The 22936-nt window shown below is 35.1% G+C and overlaps 2 protein-coding genes across 2 annotated transcripts in view; both read left to right on the top strand.

The window, feature by feature from the left end:
- The first annotated feature begins 718 nt into the window (after positions 1–718).
- On the top strand, positions 719–19637 carry Alg9 (alpha-1,2-mannosyltransferase Alg9). Its single transcript, XM_089647124.1, has 9 exons — positions 719–924; positions 2734–2900; positions 3823–4009; positions 5127–5326; positions 6348–6628; positions 7496–7650; positions 9592–9785; positions 12077–12301; positions 14610–19637. The coding sequence occupies exons 1-9, from the start codon at positions 788–790 to the stop codon at positions 14903–14905; spliced, it is 1842 nt and encodes a 613-aa protein (XP_089503250.1). The 5' UTR covers positions 719–787; the 3' UTR covers positions 14906–19637.
- Positions 19638–22292: 2655 nt separating this feature from the next.
- The window catches only part of P58IPK (dnaJ homolog subfamily C member P58IPK), a 30570-nt gene continuing 29926 nt past the window's right edge, over positions 22293–22936 (top strand). Inside the window, exons 1-2 of the mRNA XM_089647090.1 lie at positions 22293–22468; positions 22641–22751. Coding sequence (XP_089503216.1) covers positions 22390–22468; positions 22641–22751 — 190 coding nt within the window. The 5' untranslated portion in view covers positions 22293–22389. The remainder of the gene's footprint in view (positions 22469–22640; positions 22752–22936) is intronic.

Genomic DNA, 22936 nt, shown 5'->3' with positions numbered 1-22936 from the left:
TTTACTCAAGGGTAGGGTAAGGTCGTAATATTTACTAGCAAGCTGAAGGTCATGGGTTCAAATCCCGGCATGTGTAAATAAATTTTAGAGTAAAATTAAAGAGTTATTTGTGTTATTTCACAAATACTCATTTAGAATAAAATATAATATATTGGCGGCACGTTCTAGAGGGGATGATACTTTAAGTATCACCCTTGTGTAAGACCACTATTCAGAAATGAAACGTTGCTTGAAGTGGTTTTAGCCATGTTAAAATAATGTAAAGTATCTCTGCGGCACGTTCAAGAGAAGTTTCTGGTAGTTTCTAGTAGATACTCTCAGTAAAGCCCTAGTATAAGACCACCGTTGAGAATTGAAATGTTGCTTGAATTGGCTTTCGTCCTGAAATAGCTTACTTCCTCACCTTCCTCGTCCCCATCTCTTCCCCCCCACTACCTTCAACCTCACAACATACCACAATTGGGGATGCCATAGACTAGTTCCAGACAGATGGGAGCAGTTGTGCGGTTTCATACTAAAACAAAAAGAACTTGGATAATAAGTGACATTTTGGCTCGTTTCACAATTTTTTCCAACTTCGTTTAGTATCACAACAAAGATTGCTTTACTATAAAACTTACAAGATAGGCAAGTACTTTTTATGATGATTTGTAATTTATTTATATATCGACAAAATAAAGTCCATACAATCACAACACAATATGACAACACCAGTATATGTGTGTCAAAGCCAGCCAAAGCTGTCAAATAGTATATGCCAAATTGGCCAAATGGCTAATTCAGCGTAATGCCGCCTATATCCTATATTCGGCAGCGTAATTTGCAAGCTAGAAATGGAACCACTAAAAAGGGATCTTCCACGAAGCAGAGGACATCCACAAAGAGTTTGATCCCCAAAACCGCTATGAAGCATGAGGAATATCGGTAGGTATATTTAAATTCGCCGCAATCTCTTTTTTGAATATTTCATTGGCGATACATATTGCGCTGTGATGTTTGTGCTTATCTCTGCATTTGTTGGGGTCATTATGTCACATAAGCCGAAGAGCGTTTTGTTTTAAAAATCGATGTTCATTTAACCTTTCTTGCTGCTTTTATGTTTTTCTCGCCGGTGTGATTTCTAAACGGTTTGTTTATTGACTTGATTGACTGTCGGGTTTGGAAGAAGCTAAACATTTTCACTCAAATGTTTTATTCTCCTACATGTGTGTTTGCTTATTAATTACCAATAATTCTAAAGTTTTCACATTTTATTTTTCTATTTCTTAAAATTACAATCGCAAGTAAATACCACCTTTTCGTAAATACCGATCCAGTCTCAACCTAACCACACATCCTCAATTATTCCAGAGTTTGCTTCTGTTTAACTCTTGGAGTGCCAACGCTAAATTTTCGCCTTGCGCCATCTGGTTCTATTTTACATAACTTACTTATTTTTTGCAAAATGATTAATTGTAAATTGTTTAATGTTTAATTGTAAATTGTACCATCTAAACAGATAAAGTGTTTATATATTTATAAAAAATAGTTCATATTTTAACATATGTACTTTCCCCAGAATAGCTAGTTATTTAAAAAAAAAAGATTTTTTAAACATATCCAAGGATACGCTCTAGCGCTCAAGAGGTTAAGAGATTCTGGTCAATACAAACACACAACATATTGCAACTGCATCAGCTGTGTTGAATGAAAATCACAAATACATTTTTCATTCCATAGTGTTGTAAAAGCGAGTCTTGCCAGGTGGTAATTTATTCCAACTAACCGAACTTAAAAATATTGTCGAGGGATAAGACTCTCGACTGCCAATCTGAAGATCGCGAGTTCAAATCCATTTGAAACGTTGCTTGCAATGACTTTAGCCATGTTTTGTGACCAGATCTGAATAGCCAGGTGAGTACCTGGCTGGAGTACCGGGGGCGTCCGGGGGAGTCCCCCGCCTTCCTCCTCCCCATCTCCCTCCCCTCTCCACTACCTTCAGCCTCACAACATACCTCAACAGGGGATGCCATAGTCTCACTGGCTCCAGACTGTTAGGAGGATATTATAATATTGTAGGATTTATGAAGCTGAAAATATTAAAAAAATATATTTGCCTCAGCATTACCTTTTAAAAGAAGAAATTTACCCAACAAATGTTAGGACGGGTTGTTTCACAGAATTTGAACAATTCATCAAATTTCAAAGCTCATTTTCAAGTTCTGTGCAAGTTCTATTCAAGTTCTGTGAAGCAACTGGCCCATGATATTATAATGAATTGATGAAAAAAATAATGACCATCCAATGAAAGTATAAAAATATAGACACATTATATTCATACTAATCGAACAAAAAATATAGCACCGCTTTTGAAAAGAATATGTATATGAATGGGCCGCTAAAGTATGTCCACTGGACCTAGTTCATTGAAAACACGCGCATTGTCTTAGTAATGTATCATCACTCTATTAATTCATACAACTATCTCTCAAGCATTTGAACAAAGGAAACACGTATTTCAAATAAAGAATTATTAATTCGTAAATTTATTTTTGTGCCTACTTTATCGCTTGTTTGATATTATGATAAGTATGAAGTTACTATTTTTAAAATTAAAGTTCATTGAACTTGAATAATGTTACACGTTACATTTCACATTACTTACTTACCCATGCACCAACGACCAAAATGTATATGTTTAATGCCCGTGTACATTGTCCGTATTTTGAGTTTTAAGTTGTGTGTGTGTTGCAGAGAACTGATGGCGACGGACGCGCCATCCAATGTGGCGGGGTTGGCGCTACCGGGGGGCGCGGCCGCTTTTCGGGCGCTTGTGTCTGCCCGCTTCTGCGCCGCCGTGTGGTGCCACGTCACGGACTGCGACGAGGTCTTCAACTACTGGGAGCCTCTCCACTACCTCAGTAATTACTGCTTTACATCACATTAACAAACAAAATCAGCTTAACTGTTGAATAGGAGAGGCATATACAAGACGTCCTGGGGTAAAGTGCACTAACTTCGGGAGATGAATCTACATGTTATAGACTTTGACAAAACATTTGACTAAGTCGACCATGATTTTTATTAAAAAAATCGAGTGAAGTCGGTTTCTCTCAGAATTTTCTCGCTTTCATGGCTAGCTACTTAGCAATCTTTGTCAGTATTTCAGTGAGAGATAATCGGGAATCTGGTGAATCTCTATCACATTTTGATTCAATTTTGTGGTATGTATAACCTTTTTAATTGCAGCTTTCGTTTTGAAGTCCAAATTTTGATTTTTTTAGAAGATATTTAAACAAATCAGTCACCATGGGATTAATATCAGCTGTTTATTGACTTTTAGAATGCTTTGAAGCGTAAACTCTTTTTAACCCTTTAGTTTGAAAATGAAGAAAAAAGTTTTTTAGGTTTAATGACGCAGATACACCAGCTTCCCGCTTTTACCCGTCCGAGGTATAGGAACGTATTACGATCGTGACGGAGATCGTGGACTTTGTTAACAATCTTTTTAAAGGTTTTGAAATTATGTATCGCCTAGGAAGAATGTGCATTCTTTCTCAGGTATACAACAATGAAACAGTCACATTAAAATGAGATATTACCTCTGTTTATACTTATATACAAAATACATAACAGCAGAAGATAAAAACATGTGTGTGGACAATTTTTAACAGTTGTGCGGTCGCACAATTTTACATAATTTATTTATTTATTTATTGGTAAAGGTAAGAGACAAACAGCTTATACATAAAAGATAAATATATACATGTTAAATACAGTCAAGCCAAAAAAGAACTTAAAGGTAACATTGCTTATAACCCAATCCTTTGTATATATTTGCAGTATTCGGCAGTGGCCTCCAGACCTGGGAGTACAGTGCCGAGTATGCCCTGCGCTCCTACTCCTCGCTGTGGCTGTTTGGGGCCCCTGCAGCGCTCCTGGGTCACGCGGCTGGCGCCCCCATCGCCTTCTATGTCACCAGATGTGTTCAGGCCCTGGCAGCCGCCAGTGCAGATCTTTACTTTTACAAGTAACTTATTTAATATCATGAACTGTGTTAAGTTACAATACAAAGTGTAATGTCTTTACCCTTTGAGAGTATGTGTGAGATGTTATTTATGAATGTGAATGAGGCAAGGAGTGTGTCCCAAGACCGCGTTGTTTGGCGGTCCATCCTTCAGTGAAAGAGCTGAAAGTAAATTTTAAAAGATTAAAGTGTAACAATAAAAGTGAATCTTTTTTTACTTAATAAAATATGTTGAGGAGGGGTGGGGGAGGATGAAGGGGTTTACAGGAAGAGGATAAAGGGATGAAGGATGAGAGTAGATGGGAAGATAGATTGAGTGATCTAGTTTGAGTGTGTTGGTCTAATGGATTTTCGTTTCCTGTCCCGTATAATCGAGTTAAAAATGTCAATTTGGTATGTTTTTTTTAAGTAAGATTTTGTTGATCCATAGATAAATAGAGTTGGTCTTGCAAAGAGGGAGATGAACAATAATATAATATTATCTCAGATGTCAGGTGATAACGAAGTGACAATAGTCAGCCTTGCACTCTCTTATATGCCAACATAATAAATTTTTTATTTAAATTTTTTTATTGTTTTTATTTCTTGCTAGAGCAATCCCAATGAGTTACAAAACTCATTGTAAGACGAGAGGAACTTACAATACATAGGTGGGAGTTAATAGGTACAATTTTACATTGGTATTTTGATATCAAAATAATATGTTTCACATACAAAGCAGCACAAAAATAGAAAAATAATCAAAATTATAAGTTTCACAAACAAAACATTACAAAAATAGAAAATGGGAGGTGTAGAACAAACAAGATGAAACAAAAAAGGAAATATGTATACAGGAATATGCACATAAGCACAAAGCCAAGGTAGGAGTTTACAAGAACGTACTTACCCACTTATACATTGGTAAAAATAGATTATGCTCGATTACAAATACACGGGATAGGAAAGGAGACAGAAAGAAACAATACAAAATTCATCGCAACAAGACTTACATACTTTTTGAATGAAGCAAGACTTGGGTTTTTTGGTGTAAAAAAGGGAAAAATTAGGAAACGTAAAATCAGTGTTTTTATAGTAACAGATCTATTCTATTCAGTTAACATTGTATTTATAATTCCAGAGCCATCAGCCAGGAGTTTGGAGTACAGGTGGCGCGCCTGTGGTTAGCCCTGACCCTGCCCAGCGCGGGGGCCTTTATCAGTTCGGCGGCGCTGCTGCCCAGCTCCTTCTGCGGTATCCTCAGCACCATGGCGCTAGCCGCCTGGTGGAGAAGGGACTATCCTGTGGCAGTGGTCGCGGTGGCCGTCAGCACGCTGCTGGGTGAGAAAACTACACATAACCACAAATACTGGCTACTTTATTTATTTATTACCATTCAATTAGACCATTTACACAAATCTTCTTCCCATTGCCCTATTTGGTTTGAAAACCATAGTATCGACGAGGTACCTCCGAACACAAAATTATAGAAACAAACAGTACAAATTTACAGAGATTAAATAATATACAGGAATAAGATACTTCATGTTTAGTACCTATGATATGTTTCCTTGTAATGTCTGCTAAGTGGTATGTTTATTCCTTAATTACCAGGTGACTTGTGTAGTTTATAGGTGTGTGTATAATGAATGTGTGAGTGTTTGTGTGTGTGTGTGTGACTGTATGTATGCGCATTGAATACTTTAAATTATTGACGTGATGCCACGTTTGAATTTGGGCAGTGAATCCGAAAAATGTCAATGTTAGAGTTACGACAAATATTATTTAGAGTTGAGGAGCTCAGTTAATTGGCGAATTAGATGCTGCATTGGTTTTATAATTTAGCATGTGGATTAGCACTGTATGTCGTGTACGTCTCAAAGGTATGTGACATATACATGACACGGAAGTTAGTGGTAGAAGAAGTAGAAGGAAGACATGGCGCCATAAAATGAATCAAATACTTGAGTGGGGTCATGTCAAGAGTTAGAATAACAAAAGAGAATGTATGAGACCATATATATATTGTACATTATCTCCACGCAGAAGACCCTCAGAAAAATCATTTCCCTCAGGCAATAATTTCATTGGGGATGCTGTGTGGAAGGTCTTTTTAAGGAAAGGAAGGAGCGGAAGTTCTGGGAAGGAAAAAGATATGAGCGGTGGGCTGGAATTGGGGGGGTCGGTGTGTTCCGGAGTGATGGACTTATGAATAATCCACCAAGACCTGGGCAACCTTGCTGTGTCACCTGCATTAGAATTATTGAATTAAGAGAGTGTGCCTATTTCCTCTGCCTACCCCAGCTGGGAAACGGTGTGATGATTAGTTAATTAATTTAACCATTTCTTTTTCATCTTCCAGGATGGCCGTTTGCCGCCCTCTTGGGACTTCCGATCGCTATAGACCTGGCATTCCGCCAGCCCGGCCAGCGGCTGACTCTCGTCCGCTGGAGCCTCTTCAGCATCATCTTTCTCCTGGGCCCCGCCGTCCTAGTGGACTCTGTGTACTACGGCCGTCTGGTCATCGCGCCCTGGAACCTAATCAAGTACAACGTCCTGACTGATCACGGGCCAGATCTGTACGGGACGGAGCCGTGGACCTTTTATTTTGTGAACGGCTTCTTGAATTACAATATTATTTGGGTAAGACGCTTTGAAAATATGGATAACGACGTTGCAAAGGTAAAAGAAGACGAGCGAATTAGCTTACACCAATACCTAAATAATAATTTTAAACACACCTATTTTCACCTATACATATATGGAGGCAACAGGCTAATGAATCATCTACCATCAGTGCATCAATTGCGTGTTATTCTTATCCTCTCCTCAAGTTGCGCGCTTATATAAATGCCATGCGCCGCACAAACACTCAGTCTAGTCTAGTACTCAAACACAATTCAGTGCAGTATTACTCATCCACTCTTGCGCCTGGCGACATCTCGCTTGCCTACGCTGCGCCGCGCCAACCAGTTCAGTCCAGTACTCACAATCAGCTACGACTTCGACTGGCGACAATCGCTGGACTATGTTGTGCAGCGCACCGGCCGTTTGACACCGACTTATGCCTCCGGCCTCGCGTACATCCAGCTGACTACAACATGAAGACTCGTGCTTCTAACCTATTGTTGCGACCATCCGTCGGAATTCACCACCGTTAATCTGGATGATCATTTAATTTAACTTTAATTTATGTTATTCTTTTAATGCTTTTTTTATGTTATCATCGGGTACCTACCTATTATGTTTTTTTTGTTTATCTTATTTTTATTTGTCATTGTTATTTCTCTCTTGTATATATATCATATAATATTGCAGACTGGAATTGCACTAACCTCCTAGTCTTTCTAGATGAAAAACTTAAACAAATAAAATAAATAAAAATGCACAGATGCACATACTAAGGAACCCACCTTACAGTCTCTGGTTAAAACTCAGGCAGCCAGTTGTCAAAAGGCCTTAATATTTATAATTTCGTGTTACAGTAATAATTATGAATTATTTTTGTAGCTGATGGCCCTACTGTGTCCCCTGTTGTTGGTCTGCTACCATCATCTGCCCAACAGCCGTCCGCGGGCGTTCTTCTGCAAACCTTACGTGCTCAGTCTCCTGCCCCTTTATTCCTGGCTGGCTGTGTTCTTCGCACAACCGCATAAGGAGGAGAGGTTAGTCTAGTATTCTTGTAGCTAATAATTTAACCCTGCTTTGACTAACCTAATTTAATAGTAGTCTAATTTAACTTAATAGTCGTCTAACCTAACTTAATAGTCGTCTAACTAATTCTTAGTGGTTGTTGCATCCGAAGCTATAGCCGGTTGACTATACAGTTTCAGTTTCAGTGCCGGCAACCCGGGCGTTTATTTAAGGTTGGTTCTGTACAGATGTTTTTTTTTTCATTACCCTCCTCACTAGACATAGTCTGTTCTGAGGCTGGTAATTAACAATTTATATATAAACTAAATGTTTAGTAAAAATTATTTAAAAATAATAAGAAAAAATAGAAGTAAAAAAATGAGTAATATAAAAATAGAAAAATAAGTGTAGTAGTTACTATATGTGTTGAAGAATTATGTATAAAAATATGAAATGAGTATTTCGTATTATAATAAATTGTAAAATTTTGTAATTTTGTTAGAATTTGTGTGCAGTATGGTTTGTAAAATGCATTAGATGTTTAGAATATTTCTAATATCTGTTCTTTGTTTTATCATCAACCAGTTTACAAATCTTTTGAACACCCAATTCAAATTATTTGGTAAGACGTAAGTTTTAGTTTGGGTTAGGAACATGTTGAATATGTGAGGAGCCAGGTAAGATTCATGTCTTTTAGCGAAATTTGATTTGATATACGGTAGGTACTTGTAATTGTTTGTGTGTGATTGCTCTCGTGTTTTGCGAGTGAGTTATGTGATGTGGTAATTTTTTTATGCAGTTTTTGTAGATGATCTTCTTTATGAATAGTTTATCTATGTCTAATAAGTTATTTTCAATCATTAGCTGTTCTGTCGGATGTTGATAAGGCTTTCTGAACATAATTCGAATTATTGATTTATGGTTAATTTTAAGGGATTTGAGATGAGTGTCTGCTGCTACTCCCCATACTGAAATACCATACATTAGAATACTTTGACAAAGTGCAAAGTATATATTTTTTACCTGGTTTAATGACATAATATTTCGTATTGTTTTGAAGATGTATGATAGTTTCCGGATTTTTTTTGTTATTAGGTTAATTTGGAGATCCCATTTTAGATTATGGTCAACAGTTAAGCCGAGATATTTGATATTATCCGCATAATCTATTTTGTCACAAGTACAGCGTGTGTTATTTGTGGAAGTGTTGGTGCAGGGGTGAAGATGTAATTGTGGGCGACTATCTGGCTGACCAGCTTTTGTTTTACTAAAAGTCAAGTATTTTGTTTTAGAAATGTTGAGTGTAAGAAGATTATTCATTAGCCATTTATTTATTTCAGTCATCCCTGCTTCTGTGTGTTTGTAGACCTTTTCCCATGATTGTGCTTTGAATAAAATTACAGCATCAGATGAACTTGAAAATGGACTGTATAACAAATAAAAAAAGAACGAAATGGTGTTTGATGAAATTGGATGAAAGTAGATGTAGGATATAAGCAAGATTTGGGAGGAAAAAGGATAACCAAATATCTTACCGATTAGCATTTGTGAAGGAGTTCAGACACACAAACACAATCATTAAGACCGGTCAGTGGCTGAGTTGGCATCGCTTCTGTGTAACACCCAGGCGTCATGAGTTCAATACCCCAGCTGGCTAAGTCCTCCATCACGACACATGCAACATTTTCCGCTTACTGTGGTGGTATTATGTAGAAGATTTTCAAATTCTCAGTCAGGTTATTCGTAACCCGGGAATTGAAAAAAAATTATGAAAGAACTACGTCCTTCCTCTTGGTTAAAAAATTAGAAGCTTTCGAACTTGCACAATCTTCTTCCAAAATGTTCCATATTCAAAACAGTTTCCAACTAGTAGTGATGGTTAGGGAAAGGTAGGAACTGAATAAATGACTTCCCGGTAGGAACTAATCCTATTCTCATTTCGAGACCAAACAGTAAACCTAGCTTAATTCCAGATTCTTGTTCCCCGTGTACTCCATGATCTGCCTGTGCGGGGCCGTGGGGGTGGACTGCATGCAGAAGCTGTACTTCAGACAGCGGCCGCTGGTGGCGCAGCTGTTTGGGGGGCGCCAGGATCCCCCCGGGGGCCACTACGCCCAGCGCACCACCCATCTTATGGTGGCCTTCATCGTCATCGCTACTACGCTGAGTGAGTTCATATATTTCAATTATTGTGTGCTTTACACTATCAAATCATAGAATAAAGAAGTACACAATAAATGTGACATGGGCGTGTTTTGTGATCCAAAAGTATGTCAAAGTAGGCCTTAAATTTCCAATACGAAACTGTTTTATCATCATTTTGAAATTCATGTGTGTTGGCGATATGAGTCGTCAAATTACAATACCTAAAAATATTTTGACAAAAATGATCAACCAATCAGATGCCTTCATTCAAATAAAGATGCTTAAAATCAAATATGGCCGCTTTGAGAAATCACAGTTATTCAGAGGAAGCCGGATCAGTTTTGATTCCATGAAAAAAGGTCTTTGTAGTTGAAACAATGGATTTATCTTAAATGAGTGTGAGGGAATCTCTTCCTATTGATTGAAGGAAACTTTACATAAGTCCAGATGATAATACGCAATGACAGGTATTTAAAGTTTTGACATTTCACATTGTATTATATGACACATGACATCATAAATAACTAATATTAAAAAGTAAAAAAAAAACTTTTTTCCTATTTCTTTTTCTCAAGGTTCTGATCGTTTTTTTCATAATAGCAATATGATTGACTAGTAACAATAATGATTTGACGAAAATTAAAGAACATAACTTAAGAAGTTACTTTTTACTGGTATTCCGTTTTCAGTGCATTTCTTTAAAAAGAAACGATATTTGGAAGTTTCACGGTTCATTTATGCAACTAGGAAGAAATTAACTCAGGGTGTTTTGTATGAAATATGAAAACAGGAAAAAATATTAACATAAAATGTCATTCGTCAATGTTATTCTATTTAGATAGTTGCGTAATTTGTATATCATTTCAATGAAATGTGCATTATCTCACAGTAAAAACCACGCGCTACTGTATTTTAATTGTCATACCTACTTTACGATGAACAAAATCTGCTCCGTCAAAATAAGGAGTTGCAAAAGCCACTCCGGCGATAATTTTGTAATGATTATTAATATTTGTGGGCCTCCCAATGATAAAATACATTACCCTTTGTCACTGTATCATGATCCTTTATATAATTAGTGAAGATATTATGTTACTTTTACATTTTATATGTCCTAAATAGTTTTTCGTGATTATTTCGGAACCAACAAAAGCTTCCAGAGCGGGTTTTGCAAGTCAACAACTCACATGCAATGTCAGCAGGTGTTAAATGGGCTAGAAGCAATAGATATTATTAGTCAGTGGCCACATTGGTTTCCATTCAAATCTATATGGAAGGCGTTTTTAGCTATTTATTTATATATTCAGTGGTAGGAATAAAAAATAATGTTTTTTTTATATCCTGGAGTGATTTTTATACAATAATATGTAATACTATTTAGATGATTTGTAAAGTGCTGTTTATGTGCAATATCACATCAAGGGCTCATGGAATATAATATCTACCCTTTTCCTGTACATTATGTAAACAACCTTTTTTTAACTGTTTAACTAGACGGTCGGAATATTTCCGCTTTGCAATAAAATATGAATAAATGATATATTTCTGACCCTATTCGAAAACTAAAAACTGTTTTTGAAAGGAGAAGCAATACACTCTCATATTTTATTACTAGAAATAAACATATAATCTTTTAAATATTAAAATATTTAATGCAAACATAAAAAATAATGGCTCCCTTTACGTTTTTTGCAATTAAAATTACTGATAGCGAAAAAATATATAATAACACACTTATTTTATTAGACGTATTATAAACATTATCGTCACCTCACTTTTTTGTCATTTCATATGAAAATAAGGAAACCACAATGAGTCCATTTGAGTTTTTCCCAAAAGTTAACAAATTAGCTTGAAGGGTTAGCCGGTACTTTGTGTAAAAAAGTTTCAAGTGTACAAGTACCTCCGTAGTTCAACGTATACGATCCTTATCTATGAATTCGGAGGTTGTCGGTTCAAACATCGGCGTGTGCAAGTAAATTTTATCACATTATTATTTCGCAATTTATTAATTAAAAATAATATGTAGTGTATTTGCGATAAGTTCCATAGTGGTAGATACTTACAGTATCACCCTAGTGAAAGACCACCAATCAGAATCGAAAAGTTTCTTGATGTGGCTTTAGCCGTGTTTGGTGACCAGATCTGAATAGCTAGGTATTTTCCCACTATCCTCTTCCCCTCCTCACTACTTTCTGCCGCACAATATACCCCTATTGAGGATGCCATAGTCTCGCTGGCTCCAGACGATTGGGAACAGTTGGGACTCTTGTGCGGTATTCAAATAAAAATAAAAACATGCAATTATTCCAGGCGTATCTCGCAGCGTGGCCCTGTACCGCAACTATCACGCTCCAATGGACATCTTGCGCGGGCTGTCTGAGGAACCGGAGCTGCCCAGCGTCACGGTGTGCTACGGCAAGGAGTGGCACCGCTTCCCTTCCTCATTCCTGTTCCCGGACCCGCGCTACAAGGTCGGCTTCCTCAAGACGCACTTCGACGGAATGCTGCCGATGTATTATTCGGATGCGGAAAACGGTGAGTTTTAAATAAATTCAGCAGAAACAATAATTAATTACCATTCGTCACCACTTTTCACTGAAACCTCTTAAGAATTGTATTTTATTAATTGTATCTCTATCTATATAAATAAAAATTTAAATGTTAGTTCTTAGCAACGTGTGGCTGGGAACGGCTAGTATATAAATATAAAATATATTTTATATAGTATATAAAACCAAAACTAAATACATTGAATTTAGTATTAATCCTTCCTTAAGAAACCCAGAAAATCAAATTAAAATATGTGCTTGCAACCTGACAAATACGATAATATGTGATTGCCCTTATTTAAAACAGGTAACTAAAATTAAATACTTAGGTATTATTTTTGACAGCAATTTAAAGTGGAAACAACATATAACCACTACAGCAAACAAACTTAGAAAATTCATTTACTTTTTTAGACAAACTCGCAACTTTCTCAACCTAAGCCAGCTCAAAACAATCTACTATGCACTTTGTCAATCTTTAATAGAATATGGTATCATAGCATGGGGAGGAGCAAATGCTGCCGCCATTGATCCAATATCTAAAGCTCAGAAACTTATAATAAAGATTATCCTCAAACTACCAATCACAAGCAGTTCGGATGAAATCTTTAGGAAAATCTGTGTTATGGACATTAGGCAACTTTATGCTAAAAACATACTAACATACCTCTTCAAACACAAAACTACTTTTGACAATATCCAAACTGCTCGTGATACTAGAACCAAAGGACATAATTTCTCACAAATCCCTTTCGCTAAAACAACTTTTGGCCAGAGAAATTTTAGATATTTTGCAACAAGGCTATATAATGCTCTCCCACTAGCCATTAGACTGAACGAATTTTTTTTAAAATATAAAACAGACATCAAGTCTTGGATCATCAGCCAAGACAGATCCATGATCAAAAATTTTATAAAAATCCCTACATAAGTATGTACTCCAACTAGATGCTGATTAACAAATTTATCATTTATTATTATTATTTATTATTTTGTATCTTTTTCACAATGTCATTTAATGTAATGAAATATTTTATGTATCAAAAAATATGTAAACATTAATTCATGTATCAAATACGTCTGTCTCGACACAGGTTTATCCTAGTGAGACAGACTTCGAAAAAAAAAACCTGTAAAAAAAAACTTTATATTGATAATAAAAAAATATAAATGTAAATGTTCGTTTGTTCAAAATCTTAAATCTTCAAAAGTTCTTCACCAATTGCTTTGAAAACATGACGTTGCATTTGAATATCCGTGTGTGTTTTATATACCTATATTATATAGATGTCACCTGTGACAGGTAAAACTTGCTTTTTTAAAAAAAAAAAATCGCCATCAAAATAAAAGCAAAATGTGTTATCGTTTCTTTATCTACAAAGACATACTTTATCCACAGCAACGCGTAGCGGGGTACAGCTAGTTTTAAATGTTATAAAACCTTACTTGTTTCGTTTTTACCATTTTCCCCCAAACTAAAATATTGTTAAATACAACGATAGAATAAAGAATAACATAAGTTCCTTGTGGACGTGTTTCATGAACGAAATATAAGCCCAATTGATGTATAAGCTTCAAAATATGCTCCCAAATTATCTGCAAAGAAATATTATGTACCATGAAAATGTTCACAATTATCCTACGAGAAGACGCAGAGATTTTAGGCTTCCCAAAACTAAACTTTCATGCACACAAAACAGCGCGTTTTATAAAGGGCAAAAACTTTATAATAACCTACCAAATGTCATAAAGGAAGCCCCAAGCCTTAGCACTTTTCGTACGACATGTGCTTTTTGTTGAACATGCTCACCAATATTATTTTATTCACCTAGATATCTTATATAATGTAATTTTGTGTATTTATCTTTTTCTCTTAAAATGTAATTGTTATTTTTTGTACATTGTTTTTTTTGTATTTTTTATATTTTCCTACTAGATGTATGAAAAAATTTGCGTACATCTAAATAAAGATTCAAAAACAAAACAAACAAACCAATTTGGGTCTATATTTCCACACAAAACTGTGTTTTCCCATGATTACGAAATTCAAATGGGATGGCGATATACAATTTCAGGCAAGTCTAAGAGAGACCAGGCCAAGTGCTAAATGGTCTAGAACCAAAAGCTATTAAGTCAGTAGCACATTTGTTTCTATTCAAATTTATATGTAGGGCACTTCTAGTTTTCTTCTTTATTCTATGGATACAACATTATTTTGGGCAAGGGCTCAATTATAGATGTACAGTTACAGTTTTTTATTGTATAAAATTTTTAACATTTTTGTATGTTTCCAGCCACCAAGCTCTCTCCGGACCATTTCAACGATATGAATCTCGAAGACACGCGCCAGTACACCGACATCGCCAGCTGCCACTACCTCGTCAGCTCCACAGTCGGGGAACCATCAACCGTAGAGCCGGACTACTCCTTGGACACCGACAGGTGGACCATAGTCACCTCACTACCGCTCCTCGATCCGGAGAAATCTGACAAGTTTTTCAGAGCGTTCTACGTACCACTGCTCTCTGATATGCACACTACGTTTGGTGAAATACAATTGCTAAGGAGTACTAAAATTAAAGTCACTTGAGGTTAGTTTGAAGCTGTTGATGATGATGAAGATGAGGCCAATGTTGATTTTGATGATCTTGATGTCGGTATGATGTTGATAGTAGATAACATAATCAAGGGAGATATTATTATTTCGAAACTAAGCGCGTAAAAGTGTCGCCAACATCTCTCACCCATACTACATAAATCGCATCTATGCACAGTGGCGCCCTGCTTTTGTTTCTACCTATACACCAAATGCATAACTTTCATAGCATGGCCACCTCGATGGTCCTTGCAGTTTGGTCGTAGCTCGGTGACATTTGGCACACTTCCATGTCATATCTCCTTGTGTTTCTATTATGTTAAAGTCAATATTAATGATGTTGATATCAATATTGATGACGTTGATGTCAGTGCTAGTTTTGATGTTGAGCTCAATGCCGATGTTGATGTCAGTATTAATGTTAATGTCTGTGTTGACATTGATGTTGAGGTCGATGTTGAGGCTGCTGTCAGTGTTAATGTTGATTTTGAAGTCAATGTTGATGTTGAGGTCGATGTTGATGTTAAGGTCGATGTTGATGCCGGTGTTAACGTTGATGTTTAAGTCGGTGTTAATGTTGAGATTGGTGTTGATGTTGATGTTAAAGTCAATGTTGATGATGAAGAAGCTGGGCAAGCCTTATATCAGTGCAAGATCGACAATCCATTCGGCAATGGGCTGATAGTGAATGGATGTGTCATATGTGTTCTTATGTTTAAATGAGTTTGTTTCTTATACTTGTGTTTCTTTCAATAATGTAATTTTGATGTATTGGTAATTTGAATTTGAATGATGATTGATAAAATAGAGTAAAGTTGGCCTCTCAGAAGCTGGGCGTACTGTACAGGGCCCACAGATACTTTAATAATACACAACTGCTGACCCTGTACAAATCGCAAGTGCGCCCTACTGTCGAATTTGGCAGCCATCTCTGGTCCGGAGCCCCTAAATACCTGAAAAAAACCCTTGACTCTGTGCAGAAACAGGCGGTCCGTTTGATAGATTCCCCAATCTTAACAAACGGACTGCAATCTTTAGAGCACAGGCGTCAGGTAGGTATGCTGCCCTTGTTCTATCGGTATTACAATGGAAGATGCTCTGAGGAACTAGCGTCATTGATTCGTAGTAGTCGGGATACACGCCAAACGCGCGCCCAACATTTGTACACGGTTGACATTTGTCACATGAGAACGGGTCGCTTCTACGATTCGTTCTTAAATTCAACAGCTCGGCTGTGGAACGAACTGCCGGCCTCTGTGTTTCCTCCCTCCTACAACATGGGACTCTTCAAGACCCATGTTCACTCCTTCCTCTCCACAATAAGACCCTCCACACAGCATCCCCAAAGATGACATAGGCCCCGAGGGAAATTATTTTCTTCAGGGCCTCCTGTGTGGAGTTAATATAAAAAAAAATAATTTACAAATGATTTTTTAATATTTTAAAAATCTTACAGTCATTATATAATATTTTTAAATCAAAAGCTGTATTTGAAAGAGGATGTCTTTGAAAATATTTAAATATATAATTAGCTCACGAAAAGTAGATTAAATAGAAAATTATAAATAATATACAAATTAATGATTGATAACATTTTAAGACCACCTCAAAACTTTACGGTTTTCTTCACAAATACGAATTTACAAATCAATATATAAATAATTGATCTCTGACACCACGATGGTAGAAATATTATGTAATTAGGGTTTAATTGGATTGTTTCTGAAATCATTAATTGAAAGACAGTATCTAAAGTACTCCTATTGGTAAAAAAAATAATACTTAATGCTTTTTATCTTAGCGGAGAGAAGTACTAAAAAATGGTAATTTTTCAATGTTCTCAGATTAAAGCAATTATCCCAAAAATACAGTTACATACTATTGTATCTCTGGGTTTTCTCACAAACTACTAAAGAAAACTACGGTTCAACAAAATACTTGGACTTTTAATGTGATTGATTGACAATGGGCTCTGACATCTTAATAGCGGTTGGAATAATGTGGACCCCGACCCTGAGGTTCCCATCTTATTTATTTTGCCCTCAGTCTCTACAATACTCGTCAGCTAAACTCCATCTATGGGTAATCTAATAGACTACTGCTAGTGCCATCTATGGGTGAGCTCTTGCACTAATATCAAGTATATTACGCATACATTGGAGATGTCAAAAAATTAATTTTGCTGTCATTGTTAACTCTTTAAATACAGGGTTTTCCAATAAGAGGTGTTATTTTGAATAGCCCGCTATTTCGGCAGATGTTACTTTTGAAGCTGTCATTTTTTGACATTTGACAAGTAGAAACTACGCCTTTAATAAAAATGGAACGATACACGCTTCAAAAACGCATTGAAATTATTAAAATTCACTTGAGTGAATCAAATGCAAATCATTTTGAGTGATGAGGCCCATTTCCACCTCGGTGGCTTCGTCAACAAGCGAAATTGTCACAATTGTCTCTCAGAAAACCCAAGAGTTATTGTTGAAAAGCCTCTCTATCCTCAACGTGTGACTGTTTGGTGCGGTTTATAGTCCGGCGGAGTCATTGGACCTTACTTTTTCGAAAATGAGGTTGGAGCAACAGTTACGGTGAATGGATTGCGCTATCGAGAGATGATTAATGATTTTTTATGGCCGGAATTGGATGGTATTGATCTGATGGTATTGATACTTTCAACAAGACGGCGCTACATGCCACACAAGCAATGAAACCATTGATCTTTTACGATTGAATATCAAAATAACACCTCTTACTGGAAAACCCTGTGTAATACATTTTCATCACAATAAAGAATTGGGAGATTCATTGCAGCATTCTCATTTTTTCTTTATTTTTGCTTGTTAGACTGTACTTTTGTGATCTTTTTGAAATTCTGTTTTTTTTGTTGTCCAAAAAAAACTTAGCATTTGTGCAGCTCAAAATTTTTTAAAGACACAATGTCGTAAAAAATAAAATACTTAGAAATAAATGGAAAATTTTCACCTAGGCGATGCCTTTTGATTGATAAAAAATTCCATTTTTAACTAATAATATATCTTAGTATAAATTTATACCAAAGCAATGTCTTTTTGGATACACATTTACTAGTTTTAAGACAAAGATTAATATTATATAATTTCTGGTTTCTTTTAGATGTTTATTAAAAATGGCCATTTTGAAATGTTTGCCTACAAAAATAACATTTAGGTTAGGTTGGATAGCCATTAAATCGACGATCAGTGCCATTTAAATGATGGTTGATTCGATAGTCATTAAATTTGGCGAGAGTTTGAAACATCGATATGAAAATCTTTAGCCTGTAGTTCACTCTTCTGGTTGCATGCAAAGTTAACCATGTCAAGTTATAAAATTGTAAAAGGTTGTATCTACAGTGAAACTCTCATAAAGTTTTCCAAGAGACTACATGAGAAAAACTTGGTGGTAACTTTATAAGTAGGTTTCACTGAATATATATATGTGTTAACCTTAAACATAATTTGCAATATTTTTGTATGTATCTACTGATTTGAAGATATATTAGTCACAGATAGGTCTGCTACATAAACAATTTAATTTTTTTTAAGTGTTCGATTCGAAAATTTCCCACCCTCTTTCAAAAAATCATATTTTAATATGGAGACATATAAACTGCTTATAGCGTTAGAGAGCAATTGAATTCATCTGTACTTAACCGTTTATCCTATATTTTTAGGATTCATAAAAAAATCATTAAATTTATAAACACATGATTTCAGCATATTATTTACTTTAAAATTGCCATTCATGGTACTTACTTGGAGCAATGTTAACATTATGACTTCTGTGTGTGTTGTCTATGGCCAAGTTGATGATCATAGATATAAATTTAAATTCTTACATACATTTTTTAATATGTAAACACATGATTAATGATTTGTAAGAAAAAATGTTTCAGTAATTTCGTTTCGCGGAATGTCAACAATAAATAAGTCAAAAGAAATGCGAGACATCTTTTGTTAAAGTGTGAAACTACTAAGTTAGCTTTGTGATCAATTGAAGAGGATGATCTTTGATGACGTACTTATGACCTCTGTCTGGGACTACTATATGTATATATTGTACAATATAAAAGTCATTGGGTTTTTGTTTTAGCCCAAATAACTCCTCCAAATATGTAACACGAATTGCCGAAATACTTTCCATACGTACTTAAAGTAATATATGTAATAATATTTGACCAATGTTTAATAGAAATGTAATGTTTTTTAAAAAATGGCGATTTTTTATGTGAACCTTCAAATCATATGCTGTTTAAGAAATACAAACATTCCCGGGTCACGAATAACCTAACAATATTTTAACAACTTCTACTACCATCGTTATTAGCAGAAGTTATAGCTTGTCCAATGATGTAGAACTTAGCTAGAAGAGGAATTGAATGCATGACATGGATGAAAACCAGACCCATTTGACAACTCACAAATAACCAGTGTGCATGAAATAACTTGTAAAACCTCTTGATATTAAAAGATATGCCAACTCTGTTTTTTTAATATATTATTTATGATTTTTATGGTATTTGTACAGCTGGTCCAATACAAATACACCGTGTATGTTTAATTTGTATGTCTAGTCTTGTTTTGTTTGAATAAATTTTTATTGATAGCAATAATATTGTGAGTCGTTTTTATAATCCTTCATGACATTCCTATAATTTATTGATTATTCACAAAGATTATGAAAATGCTACAAAAATGTAAATTTTTATATGGCAACACTGCTTCAACCTATTAAATTAATAATATTATAGCATTTGATATTTCGGCCTCTTGGAATAACAAGGTTTCATATAACACGGCAATATTATACGATAATGAATGCGCTGAATGTTATTATCTTATCATTGTCAAATTGACTCACAGGTACTGTTGTAAGAGTACTACTGTAACGTCATATTTAATATTTTAGTATAAATTTTAGTTCGACAAGAGACTGAGAAGACGGCCAAATGGCGCGTGAACATGGAAACAATAACTAAAGACTGAATCAAGTCAGTCACCAAGTTACAATGAGATTGTGGATTTTTTTTGTGATATTATTAATGCGCCTAAATAATAAAGCCTTTATAATATTTTTAACTAAAATAAATGTTATTGGTAAAAATGATAATTAAAAGGTCGCTACGTGATACCGGCGGTGTCGTGATAAATATCGAGCACCCACCAAAACCTAGTACCGCTAGCTGTATACGGGAAGTACAATGTATCTCTACCTTTCTCTCCCCCACCCGATTGCACTGTTTGCAGGATCCAATACATACAAGCCCTGTTTATTTATGGGGGTACATCAAATACATATATTATGTAATCAATAACTGTATTATATTTATTTGTAATTCGTGTATCTTTTTGTTAATAATAAAAAAAAATATATTTATAGATCGGTAGGCTCTCGGTATACCGCCCTCGGTTTTTATCGATACGTTACCGACCTGTGGGTAAAATGCTACAAAAAATGTATTAATATTTACTTGCGGTTTTTTTTATATTTTTTTATAATATTATGGCATTTGATATTTCGACCCCTTGCAATAAACAGGTACTATCTGACACGGTAACGTTGTACGATAAAGAAATCTAAAGTTTCCTTCTCTAGAGTCAATTATCGCATGACAAGAAGGAACCTTGTTATTCTAAGTGGACGATTTTATAACCAACCACACCAAAAAAAAAAAATTATGACTCATAACCTAAACAAAATAAATTCTTATGCGAAATGAAAAACTGAAAAATTAAATTATTTCAAATGACCAAATCTAATTTTTTTCAAATGGGAATGACAGCCTATTCGCAGGCGAATATGACTTTACAGGCAAGCGATGAGCATTTCTGTATGCATTTACGCTGGACAGATCATCTTCACATACAGACAGTCAGGAAATATTCACTACATTGTTACCCATGTACATAAATAAAATGTGGATAAAAAAAACATTGAGGTGTGATTTTATTATTAGGTACGCTTTTTTTTTTCTTCGTATTTCTGCTCAAGTATGCGACAGTCACTTCTAACTAAAGTATTCTTAGGGGCTATAATTGCATTAAATATAATCAAAAATCCTTATAAATGAATTAATTAACATAATATTTATATTACACGAAAATAGCACTAATATACGAATGTGTTAATGACTATATTACAATTTGCATGAAAAACTTACGATTACCATCATTCATAATCTTATTACGAGTAGGTAGGTAATGGTTTCATCACAGACATAGGAATTAATAGACGAGAAGATAATGGCGAGGGGTAAAATCAACTGTTGAAGAACGAAGGGGGTAAGGCTGACTGTGATTCGTCAATAAATCAATCTGACAGTAAATAGGCATCTCGCATTATAATATCACCATTTAGTTCTTAAAAGTAAAATCTGCTTTTGAATGAATAGACATTTTTACATGGGAGCGCAAATTACTCGCCACGTTATGAACTAATTTGCGAAGTCCAAATTCGGCAAAGTAAGGCAGCTTCTATTTTCAGAGTCGTAGTTAGTTTCAGAGTATTTAGTTAAGACACTTTTACAAATGTTTCATAATTTACTTACCCCAGTAAACAACGATGAGCCCACTTGAGAATCGCTACATTGTGATGTGATAGTATATGTTTCTAAAACTGATCCATATAATACGGTGTGAATAAGCTTAAAATAAAGTAAAATAATGCTTACTTATGGAATGTAATACGACAATTGGGTTTATTCTCTTTTTCACATCTATTTTTACAAGTTTTCATATCACAAGTCAACATTTTGCAGTGTTATTTCGTAAAATGAACCGATGATGCCTCGACCATAGTTCGCACAAGAATGATGACGTCACGTTTTCAAATTTCACTTGAGGCCCTACGCCATCCCTACGCGAGCACAGCCGGCGCCAATGGAACCGGTATGGGGAGTGGGGATGATACGCTTTTAATCACTTAGGGCAGGTCTACTAATATTCATATGTCTATGGGTTTCATAGTCGATCGATCCATAATTATTTGTCAATAATTTTGGGGTTATAAATAAGAATTAGTCACTGTAAACTGTTGCAAATCTCTAAAAACGTTAAAATAAATAAAATTATAATCGCTAATAGGGCATTAGGGTAACAAACAAGATATTTTTAAAATGTATCCCTTTTAACTCACATTGTTTTTGTAATTGTAATTTTAATCTAATTATATTTAAAGTGTAAATATAAACGACTTATTCATAGAAATCTATCACATTGTCGCAAAATAACCAAATTAGTTGACACATTTTTAAATAATATAACTTTTTTGACAAATGGTACTTGATCGACTTCCAACACTTTAGGTTATTGTAGCCCCTCGTATAAAATGAGAATTATTTGGACCAATCAGGTTAAACCACGAAAAGAGATGGAGTGTTGTGCGTGTGTCACTTTTGTATTAATCTAGCAATATAACAGACAATTTAGTAAATTCTTTAGAACTTTAGATAGTAACCAGCAATGGACAGTATACAAAAAATTTGTAGGCACAAATTAACGCCATGTTTATTATTACTAGTACTAGAACTTTTGTTCGATGGTGAGTAATGATAGTGAATTTATATTTATAACCTATGTATTGTCATACAATTTTGACGTTTGCTTTTCTGTTTTGTTCATAAACTGTTATACCAGTGTACGTGTACTTTTAATTGTCTTGAAATTATGTTTTGATCATTTATTTATGTGCTTTGTTAATTTTTTCGTTTTAGTTGCGGAATCTGCAACATCGGCCGAAGTAAATAAACATTTAGAATTAGGTAGAGATTTTCTTTCCAAAGGACAATTGTCAGATGCTCTTACACATTATCACGCCGCTGTCGGTGAGTTTATGATTTAAATACTATATTACTTCTTATCATCACAGTGACAAGTAATCAAGTCTTCAATTTCAGTCATAAAACAGACGATTTCAACCCTCACATATTTGTGTTAAGTTGACCATTTTTTATGCAATTATGATAATTAATAGAAACAACTATTCACGTCGGGGAAGATGGAAAAAAAC

This window comes from Hesperophylax consimilis, chromosome 26, assembly GCF_061612785.1.
Source record: "Hesperophylax consimilis isolate HC1 chromosome 26, BYU_Hcon_1.0, whole genome shotgun sequence".
Classification (NCBI taxonomy): Eukaryota; Metazoa; Arthropoda; class Insecta; order Trichoptera; family Limnephilidae; genus Hesperophylax; species Hesperophylax consimilis.
Note: the sequence above shows the minus strand (reverse complement) of the source record. Positions and strands in the feature narration are given on the sequence as shown.